The sequence below is a fragment of the Orbicella franksi genome, chromosome 4 (assembly GCF_964199315.1).
Source record: "Orbicella franksi chromosome 4, jaOrbFran1.1, whole genome shotgun sequence".
In the NCBI taxonomy this organism is placed as follows: Eukaryota; Metazoa; Cnidaria; class Anthozoa; order Scleractinia; family Merulinidae; genus Orbicella; species Orbicella franksi.
The window spans coordinates 15,628,930-15,650,010 of record NC_138148.1 but is presented as its reverse complement, the minus strand read 5'-3'; the positions used below and the strand labels follow the sequence as shown (position 1 = coordinate 15,650,010).

At 38.9% G+C, this 21,081-nt stretch overlaps 1 protein-coding gene across 8 annotated transcripts in view; it reads right to left on the bottom strand.

Moving 5' to 3' along the window:
* Nucleotides 1-1,769: 1,769 nt before the first annotated feature.
* The window catches only part of LOC145484694 (uncharacterized), a 97,874-nt gene continuing 78,562 nt past the window's right edge, over nt 1,770-21,081 (bottom strand). For 3 of the 8 annotated variants that reach the window (XM_081463299.1, XM_081463300.1, XM_081463295.1), the window contains 16 exons: nt 18,286-18,378; nt 17,543-18,060; nt 16,907-17,125; nt 15,656-15,982; nt 14,892-15,146; nt 14,296-14,495; nt 13,819-14,155; nt 13,158-13,283; nt 12,698-12,820; nt 12,212-12,337; nt 8,578-8,700; nt 8,219-8,344; nt 7,711-7,829; nt 6,819-6,922; nt 5,817-6,191; nt 1,780-4,837 (listed from right to left, as the gene is read on the bottom strand). In XM_081463299.1, coding sequence (XP_081319425.1) covers nt 4,675-4,837; nt 5,817-6,191; nt 6,819-6,922; nt 7,711-7,829; nt 8,219-8,344; nt 8,578-8,700; nt 12,212-12,337; nt 12,698-12,820; nt 13,158-13,283; nt 13,819-14,155; nt 14,296-14,495; nt 14,892-15,146; nt 15,656-15,982; nt 16,907-17,125; nt 17,543-18,060; nt 18,286-18,378 — 3,334 coding nt within the window. In that variant the 3' untranslated portion in view covers nt 1,780-4,674. Of the gene's footprint in view, nt 4,838-5,816; nt 6,192-6,818; nt 6,923-7,710; nt 7,830-8,218; nt 8,345-8,577; nt 8,701-12,211; nt 12,338-12,697; nt 12,821-13,157; nt 13,284-13,818; nt 14,156-14,295; nt 14,496-14,891; nt 15,147-15,655; nt 15,983-16,906; nt 17,126-17,542; nt 18,061-18,285; nt 18,379-21,081 lie in introns of all 8 variants that reach the window. The other 5 variants (XM_081463297.1, XM_081463301.1, XM_081463302.1 and 2 more) reach the window with 5 other exon arrangements.

Sequence of the window (21,081 nt, the reverse complement as noted above, 5' to 3'; positions counted from 1 at the left end):
AATAATAATAATAATTTAATAACTTCTAGAACGCTATTTATATTTCCTGATCAACAACGCTTTACAACTTAAAATACTACGATAAAATAGAAATTTTAAAACCAATTACACGTATATTAATTAAATAGAATGTTCATAATAATGATAATAAACTTAATTAGTAATAGTAATAGGAATTGATATCAAGTAGAATACGCTTTAAAAGTTACACGAGCTAAATAAGTTTTCAGCTTACATTTAAAAATAGCTAATGACTGAATATCACATAATTCAGCGGGCAAACTATTCCATAAAATACATACTGTAATATGGAACAGCAGCAGAGAAAGATCTATCACCTAAAGTGACAAGCATTTTCCCTTTAGGAGAGTCTAACAATAAACTTTGATTTGATCTCATATTATATATAGATCTAGGCATAATGTTTATTAGTTCTATGATATACTTGGGCACCAATCCATGAATAGTTTTAAATGTCAAAATTAAGATCTTAAAATGAACACGATGTTGTGCTGCTAACCAATGAAGTTCATTAAGCGCTGGAGTAATATGCGAGTACTTTGTTAAGTTCAGTACAAGTCTAGCCGCAGCATTCTGCACACGTTGCAATTTAACTAGTTGCGACTTAGGAAGGCCATCCAAAAGTGCATTACAATAGTCTAATCTGCTGGTGATAAAAGCATGAATAAGCGTTAATAACGAACCGCGAGAAAAATACATCTTAATCCTTCTAATATTATGTAGGTGATAACACGTGGCATTACAGATTTTAGTTACATGCGTTGACATTGACAACTTAACATCATGAATTAGAACGTTTTCTTACGTTCATTTAGAACATGACGTTTGTGTTGTGCCCTTTTTGATAAATTTTGGCCATGTTTGTCTCCAGAAAGCCCATGTAGAGGCTAAAGCCTATTTAAAAGATGCAAGTTTTGGCTTACCCTCAGACATCCACGCGTGTGTTTCACGCGTGACCGTTTCTCGAATTACACAGAATGTAGGTTTCAGATTCTCGTGCGTTCTCTTTTATCCTGTCCTGTCGGGCTAAAGCTTATTTCAAAGGTGCAAGTTTTGGCTTACTCGCAAACATCCACGCGTGTGTTTCACGCGTAACCATTTCTCGAATTATACAGAATGTAGGTTTAAGACTCTCGTTCGTTCTGTTTTATCCTCTCCTGTCGGGTCCTCGCGAGTTCAGCGAAGTGATCCACTCGTGTTTCAGCTCTCCAGAAAGCTGCGACATGTTGGAACCTATTTCCCCTCTTATTTCCACATGACAATGGCATAATAAGCTCAGTGAACATCACGTCACAATATTATTTTATCCAATTCTCGCGATGTGAACGTGTCATTCGTTAAACAAAACATGTTGCAGCATAGCCTAAATGCCGGACAAAACGTCCATTCCTTCCCTATAGGCAGTGAATTGCTCGTAACCCAGATCTGCTTGTCTTGAATAGCTGCGTCGAAGTCTACTTACACGCAGATAAATATAAAACCACTTTTAATCTCACTGTAATTTTGTACCTTTGGACAACTAGGAAATAAATTTGGCAAGGTAAACCAATGTTTGTTTTCCCTTTATTAAGTTAGTATTTGCGTTAAAAGGACTTCTCAACTGCCAAAGTAAACCTAGACAGTGTGAATTTGCATAAGCAGCCGCACAAGTCAAAACAAAATCGTTATCGTACAAAACCAATAATTTGGGGTCTCTATGATATGGCATGCCTTTTTGTTTCAAGATTGTTTATTTGGGTAACTTACAATGATAATGCCGTCGTCGAAGAAATGCAACTGTGATGTAACGTTTTCTATTTTGATATCAACGAAGTAAATTCTAATGAATCTTCCTTGTTATCAATTGGCTGACGTGATTGAATAAATTCCACCTTCCGGTAAATCCAACCGAAAAACGCAAGAGAGGAAGACTTGAGAAACATGGCGTAGGACAGTGAAGAAAGAACGAATGGGGATGGGTTACTGTTCTTTGTTAGAGGCAGGGCTGACGGCGGCTGGCAGAGTGTCTTGGAGAAGAAACATTTCTGGCCAACTCTCATACGGAGAAATGGAATTGACGATGACACCAATTTACTACCAATAGGCCCTTTGCAAGATCCGGTCACATGGTACGGAATTAATTATGCTGAGACGCAAGTTACACAGTGGGACATTCAAAACAAAGGAAAGTCGGGCTGGACTGACTGACTGGTTCGTCAAGAACTCTGTTGAACAACCGCCATGATCACCATGATTACACAACGAGATTGCGTTACATAAAACACGCGCACATTCCGACGGGTTAGGGGTTGGGGTTCCCTGTATTGTTCATGTATTTTTCCCGCCGTTTAGTTCCCGCGTTTAAGTCACGTGATCTTTTCGAGAGTGCATGTAATGGCGAACGTTGGCAAACGTTGTAATTGTGTATGCGATTCACTCGAAGTAACGACGGATAAGACGGATAAAGACGCGGACGATTGATGGAATTATGTACAAGCAAACAGGAGCGTCTTATTGGAGTGTTAGTCGAATTAAAGTCAGTGAACTAGAGTGGATCTTGCCTATTGAAACCGAGGGAATTGGAAATGGGCCCTTACAAATGTAACTAGTGGAGACTTTCCAGGAATAATTTGAATATGAGGAAATATTGCTTGGAAATTTGTCATTCAGTAGGTTATTTTTTTGAGGGGGTGGGGGTGGGGATCCAGTGGGTATTGTAAATAAGATATATAACGAAAAAGATGTATTTGCGTTTCATTGAAGAAACTGTTAGTTCAATTTCCAGTGTTTACAGGCTTAGAACGTGAAGATGTTCATGAGTTTATAGATAATGATAAACGTGCTTCACTTTTTAATGAAATAAGTGGATTCAATTTAGTTTTGGGATTCCATTGTATCTCAAAGCGCATGCTAGCGATCGGTTTAGAACTTTGGAATGTCGAGATGAAATGCCTTTCGATGAATTGTCTTTCACGCTAATTCGTCATCGTCATTTCCTGGTTAATAAGAACGAACTTCTCACCAGTTTATCTTTTCTTTCTTTTTTAATAAAGCATCCAAAATGTTTACAATGATATTACCTGCTTACCCGGTAGAAAAACTTGAAGCATAAAGGACCTGGGATTATCTAGTCATAAAAACCAATAAAAGGCTACTGCAAATGTGTAACGACTACATGCTTCCAAAATCGTTTATTAGAGCTATCTAAGAATTTGATTACAAGATGGTTACAAGAGCGATGGTTACAAGAGCTTTGAAGTATCTGTAGATAAAATTACGTCATTTACGTCATTTAACGTACTTCAATTCGCAATTAGCAAATTCCGAATCCTTGTCTTTTGCTCTGATATCCTGTGATATCAAGCCACTGACCTTGTATGGCTGTTGTTATGGTGGAATTTAGAGTACGGTAAATATCTAATTGTACCTAAATGGTTTGGTCGGCAAAATAGAGGCTCAGTTAGTCTCTCCTTAGCTTCACTTCTTCTCGCCAAACTATAACCATGGCTGCCCCAAATTCGTCTGATATGTTGTCTTACCAAAAAGGTACGATAGGGTACAAAGATTGAAGTGTTATCCTATCCTACAGTCACTCCTGTCGAGAGCTACTTTAACTCATTATTTATTTAAATCTACATTTGTCCTATATAGGGTCTCTGACGAGACCCTATCAAAACTGAAAGTTAGCTGTCAAGTTTTTAAACCATAGCAACAGACGGAAAAAACAAAAACTATCAAAATTCTAAAACCGTTCAATCAACCCATGAAAGATGAAATATATTTGAAACTGAAGTTAAGGCAACTACCTGCACGCGTGAACAAGCAAGAACAAACGCAAACATCGGTTCGCTAATATCTAAAGCAAATCGCAAACACAAATTAATATATGTGAACTAAAAAGTTCAATCGTAAGGCAAGGACGAACATAGGTAAATCTCTGTCTCATGCACCCGCTGCCTTCTTGAACAAGTACTTCCGTGTCAATGACGCTGGTTTGTAGTGCAATTTCTTCAAAACTTTGCGTCCTTTCTAACGCAGGTATCTTAAAACAAGTAATCCAAATCTTGTTGGCTTTACCTTTAAAACGTCCTTCCTTGGCGCTGGAGTTGCGCTAATTCCCATATAAAACACAATTAGCAATCGGAAACTTTATTGCTCCCGCGAGGACGGCCCTTTTTGAAGTTTCTTTCGACGCAATTTGTCACAGTTTTTTTTACTGAAGATAACAAAAGCATCACAGAGTGTGATGAGGGCCGATCATAGGAAATTTGCTTGCTTTAAAAAATTGTAAGGCGCAACGTGTTTGCAGCAAGCGATGCATTGATGACAAAATCCACCAAATGTACCAGACCTGTCCGCAAGTGCGATCCGGCCCTGACAAAAGGTTACCGAAAACACGTTGTATTTGGTTACTAAAAATGTGTACGTTATAATATCGGGAATCAGTACGTTTTTGGAGTACGGTCACAAGGCAGAAGAATAAAAGCTTGTTGATCAGGTAACGTTTTGAAGATAACTGCCTGCGAAATAAACTGATAGCTCGCCATTGACACATCATGTTGTCCTGTTCGTCTCAAACACTCTAAAGATTTAAAGCAACAACTACTAGGGCATGAATTCTAACTTAGCCGCACGACTCTAACTACAGTACAGTCCAAACTTCTTTAGAAGATGCTACTCCTTGTTAGCATCTTCATCATTGTTAACGACTTGCTCGTTGGTATAACCTAGATCTCCTTCAATCTGATGTTTGCAGCATTCATCCAACTCTACCGCCTCACCATCCTTATCAGCAGCCTCTCTTTCTTTCGCAAAACGTTTTCTTAAAATGCAACACCTAAAAAATGTAAATGATATGGCGAAGACAATAATTTAAGAAATAAAATTTCTACAACATTCCCAACTGGTTAATTAATACAATATTTCAATTAAAAATATTTTTGGCGAATCTGTTTTACTAGGAAAAATGAAAAATAAGTCATTTTTCAGTTGTGAGGACCATCTTTTAAGGTACATTTGGGCCTCTCTGCGGTCGTTTTAAGGGGGGGGGGGTGGCTAGGACCGATAAACCATGACAAAAAAGAAAAGAAAGATAAACAACTGGTACAAGAATTGTAATTTACCCTTACTTTCTCACACGCGATACCAGGCGTCACATGAGCGCGCACTTAAACAAAGGGCATGCGATATTCAATTCCCGCGCAAGGTTGTAAAAACCTGTTGAAAACCTACCGTTTAAGGCTATGGTGAAATTTTCACAGTTTAGTTTTACGAGTGTATCGCGCTCAGAGCCAAAATTTTTGAAAAAGTATTTGTTTTCAAATAATCTGCCCTTTAGATTTTTATTTCACTTTCCATGAATGTTTAACCAGAACCAATTGCTAACTTTAAGGTAGGGTCATACCGGTAGATCTTGAGAAAAACGTCATTAAACCTACTAATGTCCAGTCTATCCCAGCCACTCGGCACTTTGGCTGTTTACTAAGGTATAAAATTTGTTTAAGCGCAACATCCAATGGCAAAAGAATTAAGAAAACAGTAATCAGAGAAAGGGAAAACACCTTGGAACAACTTTCAAAAGAGTTTTAAAAACGTTATGGTCCATCAAAACTGTAGTAAGACACCTTAGGACTGAAAAAAAACAAGTGTAACGTAACTCTTGTAAACCAGACGTTTAAGGCTTGGGCCTTCTTCGGAATGTTCAAAATACTGAAGAACGGCTACGCCCGAAACGTCTAATGAACGTGACCTATTTGACATGACATGACATGACGCTGTTCGTCCTTCAAGGTTATAAAACTGTGAAGGGGACTTACTTGCACAAGATTAAAACAAAAACAACAAAAAGGAATCCAACCACTGCGCCTCCAACAATGAAATAATCTTTCATCCTTTTCTCACGATAGATGGGAGGAGTCACAGTGTAACTGCCCTCCGTGGAATCGTCAAAGAAAGCAGCTGTTATGTTCACTATGGTCACGTTCAGCGCCTTCTCCAGCTTTTCACGAGATTCAATGATGACAGTAAGCAATGTGTTCTTGGACAGGGTGGAACTGGAGTCTTGAGCTACTCCTGGAGGAAACTGGACATAAATCGCGAGGCGAATTTGTAGGGGATAAACATCTTGCTCTGGAAATCCTGGAAGAAGGTGTACTTGATCAGACGTAAATAAGATGTAGTCCAACGCTCTCCTAAAAACCAAACAAAAAGTTTTTTTTTTAGTCAGTGGTCGGTGTTGTCATTTGAGATACAAGGATAATAGGTGTCCCTAGAAAGTGGGGAGCCTCTTGGTTAGTGCACTAGAATCCAAATCGAGCTGCCAGGGTTCCGGAACCAGCCGGGGTCATTGCGTTGCGCTCTTTAAACAAAGCTTCTCTCCACTTAAGTGTATAAATGGATACCCACAAATACTTGAGTGGACTCTATGATGGACTTACATCCCATCTAGCGTTGTGTAGAAATCCACCTTGTTGCTTAATGCTACGGATACCCGAAAAAACTCGACGGCTTGAGGCTCTTTTGTCTCGAGTAGACATAATTAGCCTGCATAGTCGTCTCTGTAGGTGCATTAACCCAGACAACATAGGCTCGTATAAAAATTTATCATTGGCCTTACCGACTTAACATTTGCTTTTCACAGTCCAAAAAGGGGCCGTCAGTAATTGATGTACTGTGTAAAACCTTTACCATACCGAATCATTTAATTTTATGACTAAAGCCCAGTAAATCTGCATATAGGTTACTTCGTCGTTTTATTTATTCCTACACTGTACTCAATAAGGATAAATTATTCAAATCAGTTCCGATTGTATAAAAACCTTTGTCGGTTCCTTTCATTTACGCAATCCCCAATCTTTGCACAGAAAGTGGTAACGGAATCTGCAACAGCTCCCTTGAAATCTTCCTCTTTAGGTAAGTTCCACTAAAAAAGTTGTTAAAGGCGAGAAAACCAAAGAATATCAATTGCAAACTTAATGACTCGTCTATCTCCAAGCTGCTCGCTCATTCATTCATTTTTCACCAATTGAGTTTAGCTTAAATTCAGTCACCATAAATTGATAGCGACCGTTCTATCATTAACTGTTGCAAATATAAACTGAATATACTAAAAAAATAACGAGAGATGTTGTTAAAAAATGGATTTCATTAACACTTTGTTAACTGATATAGCAGCGCGCGAGGCGAGAGTTGTTAAGGGTTTATGCAAACGTCTGTAGACGTTGCCAATTCTGAATGTAATTTTGGAAACATGCAAGTATCCTGTTTATTACAAATTGAACGGTTACTTACTTTTCCTTACGCTTGCTAGTTGCGATATGTATATATGAATATATAAATGAGAGATGAAGAGAATAACTCCAAATGCTCTGTGGAAATTTCTGGTTACTATTCAGCTCATAAAACTTGGCTTTGCGGGAATGGAACGTGAATATTCTTCTTTTAGACCTCCTTTTAAAGGCCCTGGAGGTTTCGAATCACGTTGAATCCTCCAAAGGTCTCTAATTAGAGCTTTCTGTGCGACCTTTACTAAATTAGAGTGACTGAAAAGGTGTGCCGTGATCCCAACTTCATTTTCATGACAAATTCACTTTTTTCAGTTCTTTTAAAAGTACATCGTCGACCATTCCACACATCCCTATGAAGTAATAAATTTATCACAGTTTCAAATAAACCATATTGTATATGTTATTGGGGAATAAAAGAAAACACCTGACTAGCACTAAGCCCCTCCAAAGTGATGATAACTGATTGAAGTGTTTCCTCAAGAGATGGCTTTCTTGGTGTCGGTGCTGGTGGTGGAGGCGGTGGTTTTTCATCTTTATCGAGACCTTCAGAGAGAAAGAACCGAAAAAGCTTATAAGCTTTCAAAAATGGTAAATATTATTAAGTATTTAATTACTGTATGACCCAAGAAGAGACACCGATCAACGAGAAAAATCAATTTCGCATTGGGAATTTTAGTTCATCGTTGACTTCGCTTAAAGATTGTCTGAAATATACATGGTGTTCCTGCCATTGGTTCGGTATAAATTTTTAACGTCCACTTTTTCCAATTCTGACGCTATATGTACTTAAGGCATAAGTCGGTCGAGTATCGGCCGACAATATCGGTCAACATACGGTCCGTGTGTCGGTCGATACATCGGCCGACATTCGATCAATGAGTCGACCGATATTGTCGGTCTTTAGACCAAAACTTCAGAGCCAAAGCTCTCACCTTTGCAAGTCTCGTTAATCCAGTAAAGTCCATCTTCACATTTACATTTGTAAGAACCTTGGGTGTTCACGCAGCGCTGTGAGGCGTCCGAACACTGAAATGTCCATTCCAAGCACTCGTCGATGTCTAAACGAAAACAAAAACTGTCATGAAAAGTGAACGGCATCATTCTTTTTTTTTTTTTGGTATTTACAGGCAATTCTGACGCTATTTGTTACTTCTTAATGTGGAAGTTAGTGTTAATTCTTACATATTGCAGCAACGTTCAGCTGCAACGTTCTGTTATTAACAAACATGTCTATTTGCCACGCTTTTACTGGCGACAGCACCTTTTTTCTTATCCTTGCTCTAATTCCTACCTATGCATGTGACGTTGTCAGTGTCCAGTCTAAAGCCGTTTACACATGAACACAAGTAGCTTCCCTCTGTGTTGTTGCATTTTTGGTTACACTTGTTTTCATCCGTTGCACATTCATCGTTATCTAAAGGAAGCAAAAAGAACAAAGGAACGAATAAGATACAGGAAAGAAATTTTTTATTGCTTTACATGTATAATGATTATTTAAGAATTGGTTCATGCTTAGCGTGAGTATATCGAGTTATGGATGCACGCGGGAACTTTCGAGAGCAGGGAAGAAGCGTGAGAGTCGCACGAGGTGACAGCCTCTAGCTTCTTGAGTGCTCTCCAAACTTCCCAAGTGCATCCATAACTCGATATACGCACAGCTTAAAGCATGAACCAATTCTTTTATAACATGGCGACAACAACTTGCGCGCTAAAACATGTTTTATTTGTGATTGACTACAAAGTTCTCACAATGTAGGGGGAAGAAAAACAAAGGTCATTAGGATCCTAACACGCCACAATCAGTTGATCAACGGTTGAGCGAAAACGCTTAACCTGGTTTCTAAAATTGTCAATGAAATATTCGCTTCTTCGAATTAATTGTAATGAAAATGTAGGCATACAAAGTCAAAAATACTCGATGAAAATGTAGACAACCAAAGTAAAAATACTCACGTTTAAGGTAATTCCCCTGAAATAAAACTGTCAACAGATTTTTGTCCAAACTTTGTCCACTGAATATTTATCATATGAGAACTTTAATTATAAAATAGAAAGGGGGGTGCCCATGCTCGTTAAGGAGCAGTGACACATTGAAAATGTCTCATTTTAGCATTATTTAAGGTGGCCGAACAGAGTTTTCGCGCGCGCTTTTGCTGATGCAATTCAGCGCGCGCACAAGGATTAGAAAAAACAAACATGCCGTCAATAGAGCGATCATTTTATTTACTCGACACCCGCACTATCTGTGCTATTTTTCTCTATAATTGAACGCAGTGTATTGATGGCTTTAGTCTTTTATTATAAAGATGTTAGAAAAGGTAACGATGCAAAGAACCTAGCAATTTTCAGCTTTTTCTTTGTTACCGAAAGAACCCAGTTAAATGCAGCGCATGCGTGGTAAGTCAAAAAATTGCGATTGAATGAAAAATTGCACTCTCGGAAATACGCCTATTTCTCGAGAACCACTCATTAGAATTTCACGAAATTTGGCACGAAAATACTTAAGGAAATAAGTAACTGGAGTATTGAAAATAATTGAACTCTAACAAAGGAAATTCTAGATATTCCAGTGAAACCTCAACAAGGGATAATTAAATATCTCTCTGTTAAATTATTAGCAAAATAGTGTTAACTTGTGAGAATCGTTACAAGCTCGTTGACTGCAAATTATAAAGAAAATCTAATGACTAGATTTTCTACAAATAAACAAAACCGATTTTAAAGGCCTGTTTATATTTATTCATGTTGCCATGACAACGGCACATACGTCAGCTTAACCATCAAAAACCCAAAGTTTGTGTTGTTAACTTGCTTGCTGCCATTTTTGGTGACCGAGGGATCAAGGGTTTTAGAGAAAAAAGTGAATGAAACACAGGTATCAAAAACTGTGTTCAGCCACCTTAATGCTTACTACAAGAACGTATTCCAAGTTATTGTAAAATCTTTGTGAGCCCAGAGTCATGAAAACACGCCTCAAACTACAGTCAATACTTGTGTCGAACACAAATAAGCTTTTAAGTTTGATTTTGACAGACAGCTGAATCCTTGTTAAAATATTGGAACCAAATTGCTTGCCACGGCTATCAAACTGCAAATAGAAAAGACTACAGTGCAGCTGCTATTTTCCTTATTTCTTCAATTTTCAGCAATAGAAATCAGATCAGTCTTTTCTCACGCAAAGCTAATGATTAGTTGATTAAAACGACTGAAAAAAAAATTGGGGTGCTCGAGTTCGTTAGTGAGCTAACGCCATCTTTCAGCTGACAGAACTCTATACCAAGGCAAATCCGCCTTGTTTTCAATGTGTGCGTGCACGAGCGCGCGCTTGTGACGCCATAAATTATGCGCAGTAAGGATGCGCAATGCAAATGTGAAGAATCACCTTAACTAGACATCTTAGCTTGGCAAAAGTCACAGGCTCGAAGTAGAGTTTGGATTGTTCAGAATAATCTTTACATTGCCGAAACTTAATCAAAAGGAACTTGCACTAAACTCGACGGAAATATTTTGCAGCTAAATTGAAACTGCGCACGTTATCTGATATACGTACGGCCGTGCATATATAGAGATTTTGGTAATGATGGCTAAATAGGTATTAGATAGGACTAGCGCGCGCGCTAAGTTATAAAACTTATTACAACATAGCGCGCGCGCTGGTCCTTTCTAAATCCTATTGAGCCATCATGGTAAAATCCTCTATTTACGGCCGTGAGTAAATAACGTGACGTACGCAGTTTCATTTTAGCTGGAAAATTTCCGTCGAGTTTAGCTGAAGGTTCCTTTAGTTAAATAATGCAAACATCACTCTGAACAATCCAAACCCTACCCTTCGAGCCTTTGACTTTTGCCAAGTTAAGATGCTTACTTAAAACTTGAGTGTTTTGACTTTGTGTGTCTACATTGTAATTGAGTATTTTTGACTTTGTTTGCCTACATTTTCATTCATTCGAAGAAGCGAGTTTTCCATCGACAATTTTAGAAACCAGATGAAGTGCTTTCGTTAAACTGTTACTCAAATGATTGTGGAATGTTTTTAACCAGCCAATAGAATCCTTTGTCACACATTGTGAGAACTTTGTGAGAACCCACAACCAAAAATCTTTTAGCACACAAGTTGTTGTCGCTCTGTTATAAAATAATTGGTTAACGCTTGTTGCTGTGCGTATATCTAGTTATGGATGCAATTGGGAACTTTGCAGAACACTCAAGAAGCTAGAGTTGTTCTCGGCTGGGCCTCGAGCAACTCTGACGCTTCTTTCGTGCTCTCCAAACTTCCCCCGTGCATCCATAACTCGATATACGCACGCTAAGCATTAACCAATTCTTTATTTAAATTTTCAGTGGGACTCGTCAAAGATATAGGGTAAAATTCCTCAACCACAGACTTGTTTCTGGGTCGGCAAAATATAGATTTTTAAACGTAAGTTTGCATTTGCGCTGAAGTGGGCTTGACCGCCATTTTTAATCCAAGGGTCTTTGCCAACTCAAGTGCTGAAGCTTGGTAGATTAAATTTCGAGATCTAACTTCCTAATAAACTTCATCCTCCTGACGAGTCGATTTAATACCACTGTACATGGTTTTCGCACATGCATACTTCAGCAGAACATTCTGTGAAGGAAGCGGAGCTGAATGGTTAGGGCGTCGGACTTGAAATCCGGAGGTCGCGGGTTCAAGTCCCTGTCTGACCACTAGCTGGTGCTGTTCTCGTTAGTTCGTAGTTCAGCCCCTCGATGACGATTATAAATAGCCAACGGGCCTGCATCCTACCAGTTGTGACTTTTAACCACGTTTTTTTCATTTGCATTACTTTTCAACATTTGTTTCCATTAGCCATGAAAAACCTCACAGGGGAAGTGGTCAATAAAAATACTTATTTTATTCACTGGGTTATTAGCAAGGAAAACACTTATTCGCTTATTCGCACCTTTACACGTTTTTCCATCATCGGTAAGAAGATATCCCCGTTTACAAGCGCAGTTTTGAATATTGTTTAAACTGAGAAAGCAGATGTGCTGACAGTCATGATTCCCGTCCTGACATAGAGAGTCCGCTGTAATAATAGAAATCATACATAAGTAAGATTATTTAAAGATTGTTCCCAAACCTTTAACCCACATGTACATGTGTTGCCCTGGAACTGTTGCCTCGAAAATGAAAAACAAAATGGCTTGATGGATCCAGTTGTAACTATATGAGAGGAATACATTCCATTTTGTTCAAGTTGAAGAAAAACGTATAATGCAGTAAAACGTTCTGTGTAATACTCATTGGTTTCTTCCCATAACGTTTCGTAGACGTTTATCTATTAATTTGCAGTCGTAAGGCGTTCAGGAGTATAACTCCCATCGAAAGTTTGGTATTTTCAAAAGTAGATTAACTCAGAGATAATACCAGCTTAAAATATACGTACGTATGCAGTTCTTGGAATTTACAGGATCCACCTTGAAGAAGTCATTACAACTACAGTTGTATCCACCGTCAAAGTTTTTACACTTGTGCATACAGTCACTAGCAGGGACGCACTCGTTTATATCTAAAAGTTTGGAAACAAACGTAATTATCAATGCTGTGACAGTGCACTGTGGACAGGACAGGGTTGGGTGTGTTGTAAGAGGTCGAAGCCATTAGTTGCCTGTCATAGGTTCTTACGCTGTTGGCTGGGGAAAGAACTAAAAAAGAATTCCGCGTAAGGAAAAATTAACGAACAAGGAAAGAAAGCATTGATCGTACGTTTCGTTTCTTTTCCTTTCTGCTGCTAAGATTATTTCGATAAAGCCTTTTACAACGTACACAGAGACATACAATGTAAAATAGATTGCCGATCAAGTACTTCTGATGGCAAAATATCTAAGATATTGGATAACACCAACCGTCACAAGTGCTTTGGTCGATATTGAGTCGATACCCTTTGTAACAATCACATACGAACGAGCCTGGTGTATTGATACAGATTTGTTTGCATTCACTCGGACCACTGTTTAAACACTCATCAAAATCTATAACGAAAGGTATAGCACAATTAGAAAGCAATATCTTAAAACTAACGGCAACATTTCTAGTATTTGTATAATTCTCCCCTTCCTGCAAATGGTACCTACAGGGTAAAAGGGTTATACTAAGCCAATGGTGATTTGTATACGGGAAACAACGGATATCATAAATGAAGTTCTTATGTTAGGATAGCATTGATCGTTAAAGCATTGCTCGAGTGAACGCCTACCGGGAAAAGTTTCAAATAATTACTGGCTAGAGTGGTCGCGGTTGCATATGAGAGATGGTCGCCTGCAAGAGGTTCCGACTACAACGACTAGAGTAACTGATAAAAATATGGAAAATGCAAACTAGCTAACCGAGCAACCAATTGCCAAGCTGCACTGAAAGGATATATTCAATGAATCAGAAAGAGGTCGAATTCCATGAGTCTTTAAGGTTACTTTAATTTCATTCTCCAAGAAAAGAACTATAGTGATTTTGTCTCAAGAAACCGAAGGTAAGAGTGGTAGTTGGATTATTAAATACGATGAGGCTAACCTTCACATTTGGATCCATCTCCTGTGAAACCGCTCGGACAAGGTCCACATTTATAACCGGATATGTTTGCTGGAGGGGGAAGATCAACACATGATACGCCAGGGTAGCACGGATTAAGATTTGCTTCACACGCGTCAAGATCACTTTCACAGGATGTTCCTGTATACCCATTTAAACATTCACATTGAAGTACGTTCATCTCATTGTTTTGTGTTGAATTTCTGTTGTCGGTAGACTGATAACAAAGACCGTTGTTAAGGCAAGCACATAGATTGATGATTGGCCTCAAAAATGCTAATGCCCCCTGGCTGTCTTTTACCACGAATTCCATGTGAATCTGTAAAAACAATATTTATCTTAGGCAACGTTCGTATAAATCCTATCCGTTTTTATGTGACACATAATAACGATGAACATAAAATATAGAATAAATACATTTACGCTTGGTGAAACAAAAGCAGTTTTTGTTAATCTTGCCTGCTCCATAGTTCCATTCCACGTTATTGTTATAGAGTTGGAATTGTTCAGCAAAACAGCGTCAGACGGCAAAACGCCAATGATGGAGAAGCTCAGGGTGTCGTTATTAGGGTCTTCTGCAACCACAGTTACACTAACACTCTGATTCACGGTAACGTTGATTTGAGACAGATCTGTGATAATCCGTGGAGGATAGTTTTCTGTAAAGATCAAAATGAATAAATCTTTCTAAACTGCGCGGCATTGAATAATGTAGATAGACAGGGAAGAAAGAAGGTAGTCAGGTGGGTAGGTAAGTAGATAGGTGGCAAGATGGTCAAGTAGGAAGGTGAGTAGGTTGGTAGCGGAAAGGTAGGTGCGGTTGTATGTAACTACGAGCGCGAATAGGTGGGTACGTTAGAACTCACATTAAAGGAATTTTGCCAGTGCAAGGTCAAATTTCCGATAGCATTAGATTCATTTGACAATTCGCAGCCATGGCGTACTTACTAAGAAGTTATGACTGAAATTTTAATAGCGCTTAAAAAGATTAAAAATGAACGATGTACAGCGTTATAGCGCAGGTTTTCACAAGAGCCTCAAAAGTAAATGCTTACTAAGAGAAGACGACTCCTCCTCAAGTGTCGAAGATACTGCCTTGGTGCTTGCTCCTACGGAAACATCATTTGTTGAGGCGGAGTCGAAAAGGCAATTTATGTCTCCTTGACAGACTTCCTCTGCCTGTTTGCGCAATGTGTCGTTTGCAAAGTACAGGTCCTCCAGAAACATGGGGACAAACGACGCATTTGTAAAAGTTTCCACGTTTTCCCCCGTTTTGTACGTGAAAAGTGTACTCATGTTGTCCACTTGCCCTTAAATAAGGAGAGGAACATAGATGTTAATACTGTTCTAGTCATAACTACCTCACTTCATGCATGCATGGAATCTTGCGTATACTTTATCCCGTAACAAACTTACGTCATATTCAAACTGCAACACCTCGAGCTACGAACGTTTAGTACAATTTTGATTGGGTATGCACACCGAATATAGTCCTTCTTTATTTCGAGTGGGTACCCATGGCTATGGTTGTTGTTGTTGCTGTTGTTGTTGTTGTTTTGGTTTTTTTTATCATGGGTACTACTAATTGTTTCTTTGGTATCGGTACCATTGGCTCAGTTTGTCTTCAATGGGTACTCCCAATCCCTCCCCCCTGTTGCAACACTTTTGAATAAGTACCAAAGGTTGTGTTTGCTAAAACCGGCATTGAGCTGAAAATAAACTAACACGTAAGAATGATAACTGAAGCATACATTGTTAAGTGGTTCAGAAGCATTACTGACAACAATGGCAACTATCAGAAGTAGTGAAATTAACTTACAGAGAAGACCAAAATCATGATGTATGTCTTTGCCGTACGCGTTTGAAGGCAAAATCGTGCCATTAGGCGTCAAAAAGTCGTCCTCAGGATCCCCGTTCCATGTTCCCAAGAGACCTTTCGTTTGGTTTTTGAAACTTCTCGGCGCCGCGAACACAATTGAAAGTGCCCCTGATACCACCTTCACTGTAACTGATATTCCAGATGGGAAAGCCATTACAAAGGAATCGTTCTCTGGTCTGGCAATAGCAACTGAGCCATTAAGTGTGACAGATTCATTTGTGAGACTTGTGTAATTAAAGTTCTTTCCGTCGATCAAAAGGCTTAACCCTGTTAACAAGAGAACACAAACACTTAATACAACACAGTAAGTCATTGGTATTAATCTCTAAATAACTTTTTATTGTTTATACATTCCGTTTTTAACACCGCGCCTTTCTATAAATAGCACTTTATGTTTGTGTTTTTAATATGAAGTTAGTCAATATTTAAAAACGCTTTTGGGAGATCTAAGTATTTATGAGTCAAATAAGTCCTTGAGCTTTAGTCAAGAGCAAGTCAGTGAGACAATGAACCTTTCAAGTTTATATTGTGTTAACATTAGCATTATTCAGAGCCAACCACAAACAAGCTAATATAGCTTCAGGTTTCTTCAGTCTATTCTGAATGTAATTCAGGTTAACCATAGCGCTATTCCGGCTAACCGGAGCGCTATTAAGGCTAATCGGAGTACTATTAAAGCTACCCAGAACGTTGTTCCGGCTAATCTGGCACCAGTCAGGTTAACTAGAGCCACTATCCAGCCTAAACAAAGAGCTACTTAGGCTAATAAGAATGCCCATGACTTATTCACTCATAAATAAGGGGACCTCCGCCATTAAACACTGGATTTAGGCACTATAAAAATGCACCACATTGTTGTTAATAACCAGCGTACGTTCTGTATATGGAATTTGAGAGAAGATTTACTAGCTATTTAACAAAAGGAACATACCGAGCTTGTAAATTGTGTAAGATGACGCTTGTTCCAAAATCTAGTATGATATCAGTAGCCGAAAACAGCTTTCAGTTGTGGTACATTCTGAGTGTTAACGTAAGCTTGAAACCAGTTTATCACTTTGGATATGGGTATAGATAAATGCCTAAGAAAACCTCCTTTCGGAGAACACAATCTGTCTTCAGAATGAATTTTAACGTCGACTACAATAAACTGTTATTTAGGAACAATTTGAAAGAAGATAAAGAGCAACTGACCACCATCTTCTAAATCCACCTGGACAACACTTGTATTGTTTTCCTTCGCAGCTGCAGCAGAAAACACCGTAGCTGTTCCATCACCTTTGGCTAGTTTCGTTCGAGCCTGTAACTTAAAAAACCCGTTCCGTGCATCTACCATGACGTATTCGCCAAGACCATTAAAGGTGTAGTTCTTGCCGTCAAGAGTGACAAAATGAGGATCACCCCAAAGCCAACCTGTTAATAAAATGATGGAGAGGAAAACAAAACTTATAACTGGTTATTAAAACAGCAAGACAAGACAAAGGGGAAAATACTCAATTACACAAAAACCCTCTGAATTACCAATATAAACACATACTATCGTACTGATGCTTTGGAGGAAATTCAAAGTAACTCTTTGGCCGAGTTTTAAAACCTCTCCTTATTTTCAAATTTTCATAAAATTAAAAGGAAAAACTACCGAATAAAGATTTGGTTGGCGAGACATGTGGCTATTATGAAATTTTGTACGCTGGAGTTTAAAAACAACATTATTGTTAGACTCACAGGTACCTATTAGCCGCTCTATTATTTATCTTCAAAAAGTGGCTGGAATCGCCCTCTTATATAAAATATACTAATCCGCCCAAGATACGGAGAAACAATTCTTACTCCATTCTGGCACCACATAATTTCCACAGTCATCAGAGGGACGTCTTTTATAATACAAATCACACATGTCTGTGTTGACGCAACACTTTTGATAACCCAGAACATCACTCGAGTCGTGTTTGGCCCTCCACTTCTGCGTTAGCTTGTGATATCTATGCGCAGAACCTCCTCCCGGATTTCCCACGAGCAGTGCACCCCAGCTTTCCCAGTGAGAAGAATAACAACACTCTTGACCCCACCCGTCCGTTGAAGGAAACTGAGAGTAGCCACACAATCTTGGCCAGTCTCTCCAGTTCACGGTGAACCTCTCGTCCCACCAGGCTTGTCGGAAGCTGCAAGGACAAGGCTCAAGGAATTCAGTGAAAAAACGAGGATCCGGTTGTGCTTTAAACCACTTTATACATTCCTGCCTCTCGCTACGCGCCCCACGAGAGTCTTCAAGTCTAAAGAACCATTTTCCAACCATGTCAGTGTTGCCTCTTATACCATCGATGGTATCTATGTTGACAGTGCCAGACCTTTAGTCGAAAAAACAGCATGTAAAATATTTTAAAAAATTGGCTAGAGGTTTGTTAAGACTGATAGCAATACGGGAGAATCTCTCTCACGTGACCACTGTCATTGGGCCACTACATCTAGCCGACCGTTCGGACGTCTGACTAAACTACGATTAGTTGTACAATAAATTGTAGCTCAGCTTAAAGAAGAAGCAATGCTATCGACATCGTTCAGCATCAGCTTACCGTTGCACATTATATTTGTTTTCTTGCTTGTCACCAGCATTCCAGCCAACCACAGGTAAACCACGCGAATTGTAGTAATATCTATAGTACAATCTGCAAGAGATTTGCAATCTTAAAACAACTTGAGCGATAAGACGCATGCTTGATACGTACGGCTATTAACAATTTATTGCACCGCTTTGTTAGTACCCGTGCTTTGGCTAGTCAATTTTAGGGGCTTTATTACGCGTAATGTAAGTCTCGCTTCACGTGTAGGCAACATGAAATGCATGCTTCTACTTGAAGACACCGATATCTGTTTTCTCTGTGGATATATGTCCTGCGCCCTTCGCGTTTGAGGCACAAGCCGACGGAAAAAATCGGTCCGTATTTCTGATGACTTTCTGAAGTTTATCTTACAAACTACATACGTCAGTCTGGGGGAACTATAATAATAGAAAAATGATTCTGTGAATAGATACTATCTAGTAGTTCTGCGCAAACAACAAACCGTTTAAGCTTTTCAGTTTATTTCAGTTTGTCTTGTGTTAGTCTCTTAATCATCCATGGCTGTCCAGCAGTCAAGATTACCCTGCATGTATCATTTCTTCAGCTTAGTTTTGTCATTCGTTCTGTCTAAGTTCTCTAGCCGTTTCAATTTTCGTGGATATTTCAACCAGTCACCAAGGCTGCAAAAAAGTGACTTGGTTGAAAGCTCTTCGAAAGGTTAAGTTATGGCTATATTCCGTTTAAGAATTATCTTTTGCATCGTTTTCCCGGCAGATATCTTTTATTGTTCTTCTTCCTATTGGTCTCTGTTTCTGTATTTTTTTAAGAAATAGAAAACATGTACCGTGTTTCTATAGAGTTATAGAAACACGAGTGAAAGTTTGGAAGAATGAGAAATGTTGTGAGAATACGAGTTGCAGGCGAGTGTTTCCACAGCTTTTTCGAGTTCTCCCAAACTTTCACGAGTGTTTCTATTTAACAATTAGATTATGAGCTCGAGATTTCTATGAGGTGATAGTTGATGAGGCCGAAGGCCGAATCAACTATTGCCTCATTGAAATCGAGAGCGAATAATCTAATTGTGTTAGTAGATATCTAACTAAAATTAACGCAAATAACGGTTTCCAATTATTTTTCTACGCATTATTGAAGTTAACGCTCCAACAAAATCGCACGTATCGAATTGTCCTTGGTAAATTTTCAGTTGTTTACGCGCGGGCACCCGCTTTTTAAAAAATTTCAAGTTTTTTAAGTCAAGAAACCGTTAATGTCCTTCATTCAGTCTTCTCAGGGATTTAATTATCCATTCACATCCAAACTTTCTTGCAAAATTTCGGAAAAACGATAAAAACGTCGCATTTCGTGGACGACCGACAGCCACTGCACTCTAATGGCTGATAGTATACGAGTAGCTCGGCCAATCAGATTGCAGCATTTGCATTAGTATACTGGTGGAATTCTACTAAAACTCGATAGAAACACAGAGAACATGTTTTCTGTTTCTTTTTTTTTTAAAAAAAAATTGTTAACTTTGATTATCAAAATGTAAATTATCTTCGCTCGCGCCATCATTACGCCAACAGCTCGGGCTAGTCCTATGTTTCTATCGAGTTACACAAACACATTTTTAAACCAATCAGCACGCGTATTTTCTAAGGGCTGTTTTCTAATTGTTCTTGATATAGGCAAGCCAGGGAGGTCTTTTTAGTACCCACGGACAGTAAACCCAAACATGTTCAACTGGAAACTTTTTCATTGCTTTTCTTAACTGGCGCACACAGTAGTCTTTACTGAAAGGCAGCGTTTGCTTTATGGTTTCTTGTGTTTAAGGACGGTGCCTACCAAATACAAAGGTTTTTACGCCGGGTTAGAAGCACGCCGAAAAAGTGGATCTTTGCAAGGGCCATTGGAATCCACAAAGAAAAATTGGGGTAGCCACACATTTTTCCGAGATAATCAGCCTTGAATCTCAGCAAAAATGCTGACATCAGCATTTTCTGAAAAAAAGAAGGAAAGGATATTTCTTCACAAATTTCCTTCGAATTCTCTTTTACAAACAGAAAAGCAAACACATTTATAAAGATCTTAAAACTGCATGGTAACTGGTAACAAAAAATCCATTTTTATAACAAAATCGTTGCAACAACGCTTTTAGCGTCTCTGCCGACAGCCTTCCTCTGGTTCAGCCAAAATACAGTCTAAATACTTTTTGCTCACAACCAGAAGCTAATCACTTGTTGAACAGGCTTGCCACTTCCATTTCATAACATAAAATGTGGGGGTAACCACGCGTTTTTTAAAGTTATTGATCTTTTTTTGAAAACTTTTACGGTGCCCGTTACATTTTTTCCTGTCACCTCCCCAGTAAGTAAAACATTTGCGTATTTCGCACTTGCTTTGCGCGCGTACTACGCCATCTGCTGGTACTTGTACTGGTACAGTTGGATTTCAGTATAATTTTCGCCATATAACAGCTAGTTCTCCAGCTGGAAGACGTTAACAGTTAGTGGTTAGTAGTATGCTGCTATTTTGCTGTTCCTGGTTTAAGTACGGGTTCATTAACCTTGATTTAGTCACAGTTGGAAAATTTTGCATTCTTTTAGTCGTGTACTTGGTAACGTAGTTTATTGCGTCAATGTCAACCCCAGCGCGCGTATGGCACTTAAACCATGCCTTGTGTGATGCGCAGAAAGGATGCGCAGTAACGAAAGTAGGCAGACTCCTTAAGAAATCATCTGGAGCTTTTAAATAATCATTCGAGAATTCGTCGCGTATTTCGATTTCGAACTCAACATATGTTAGCCGCAC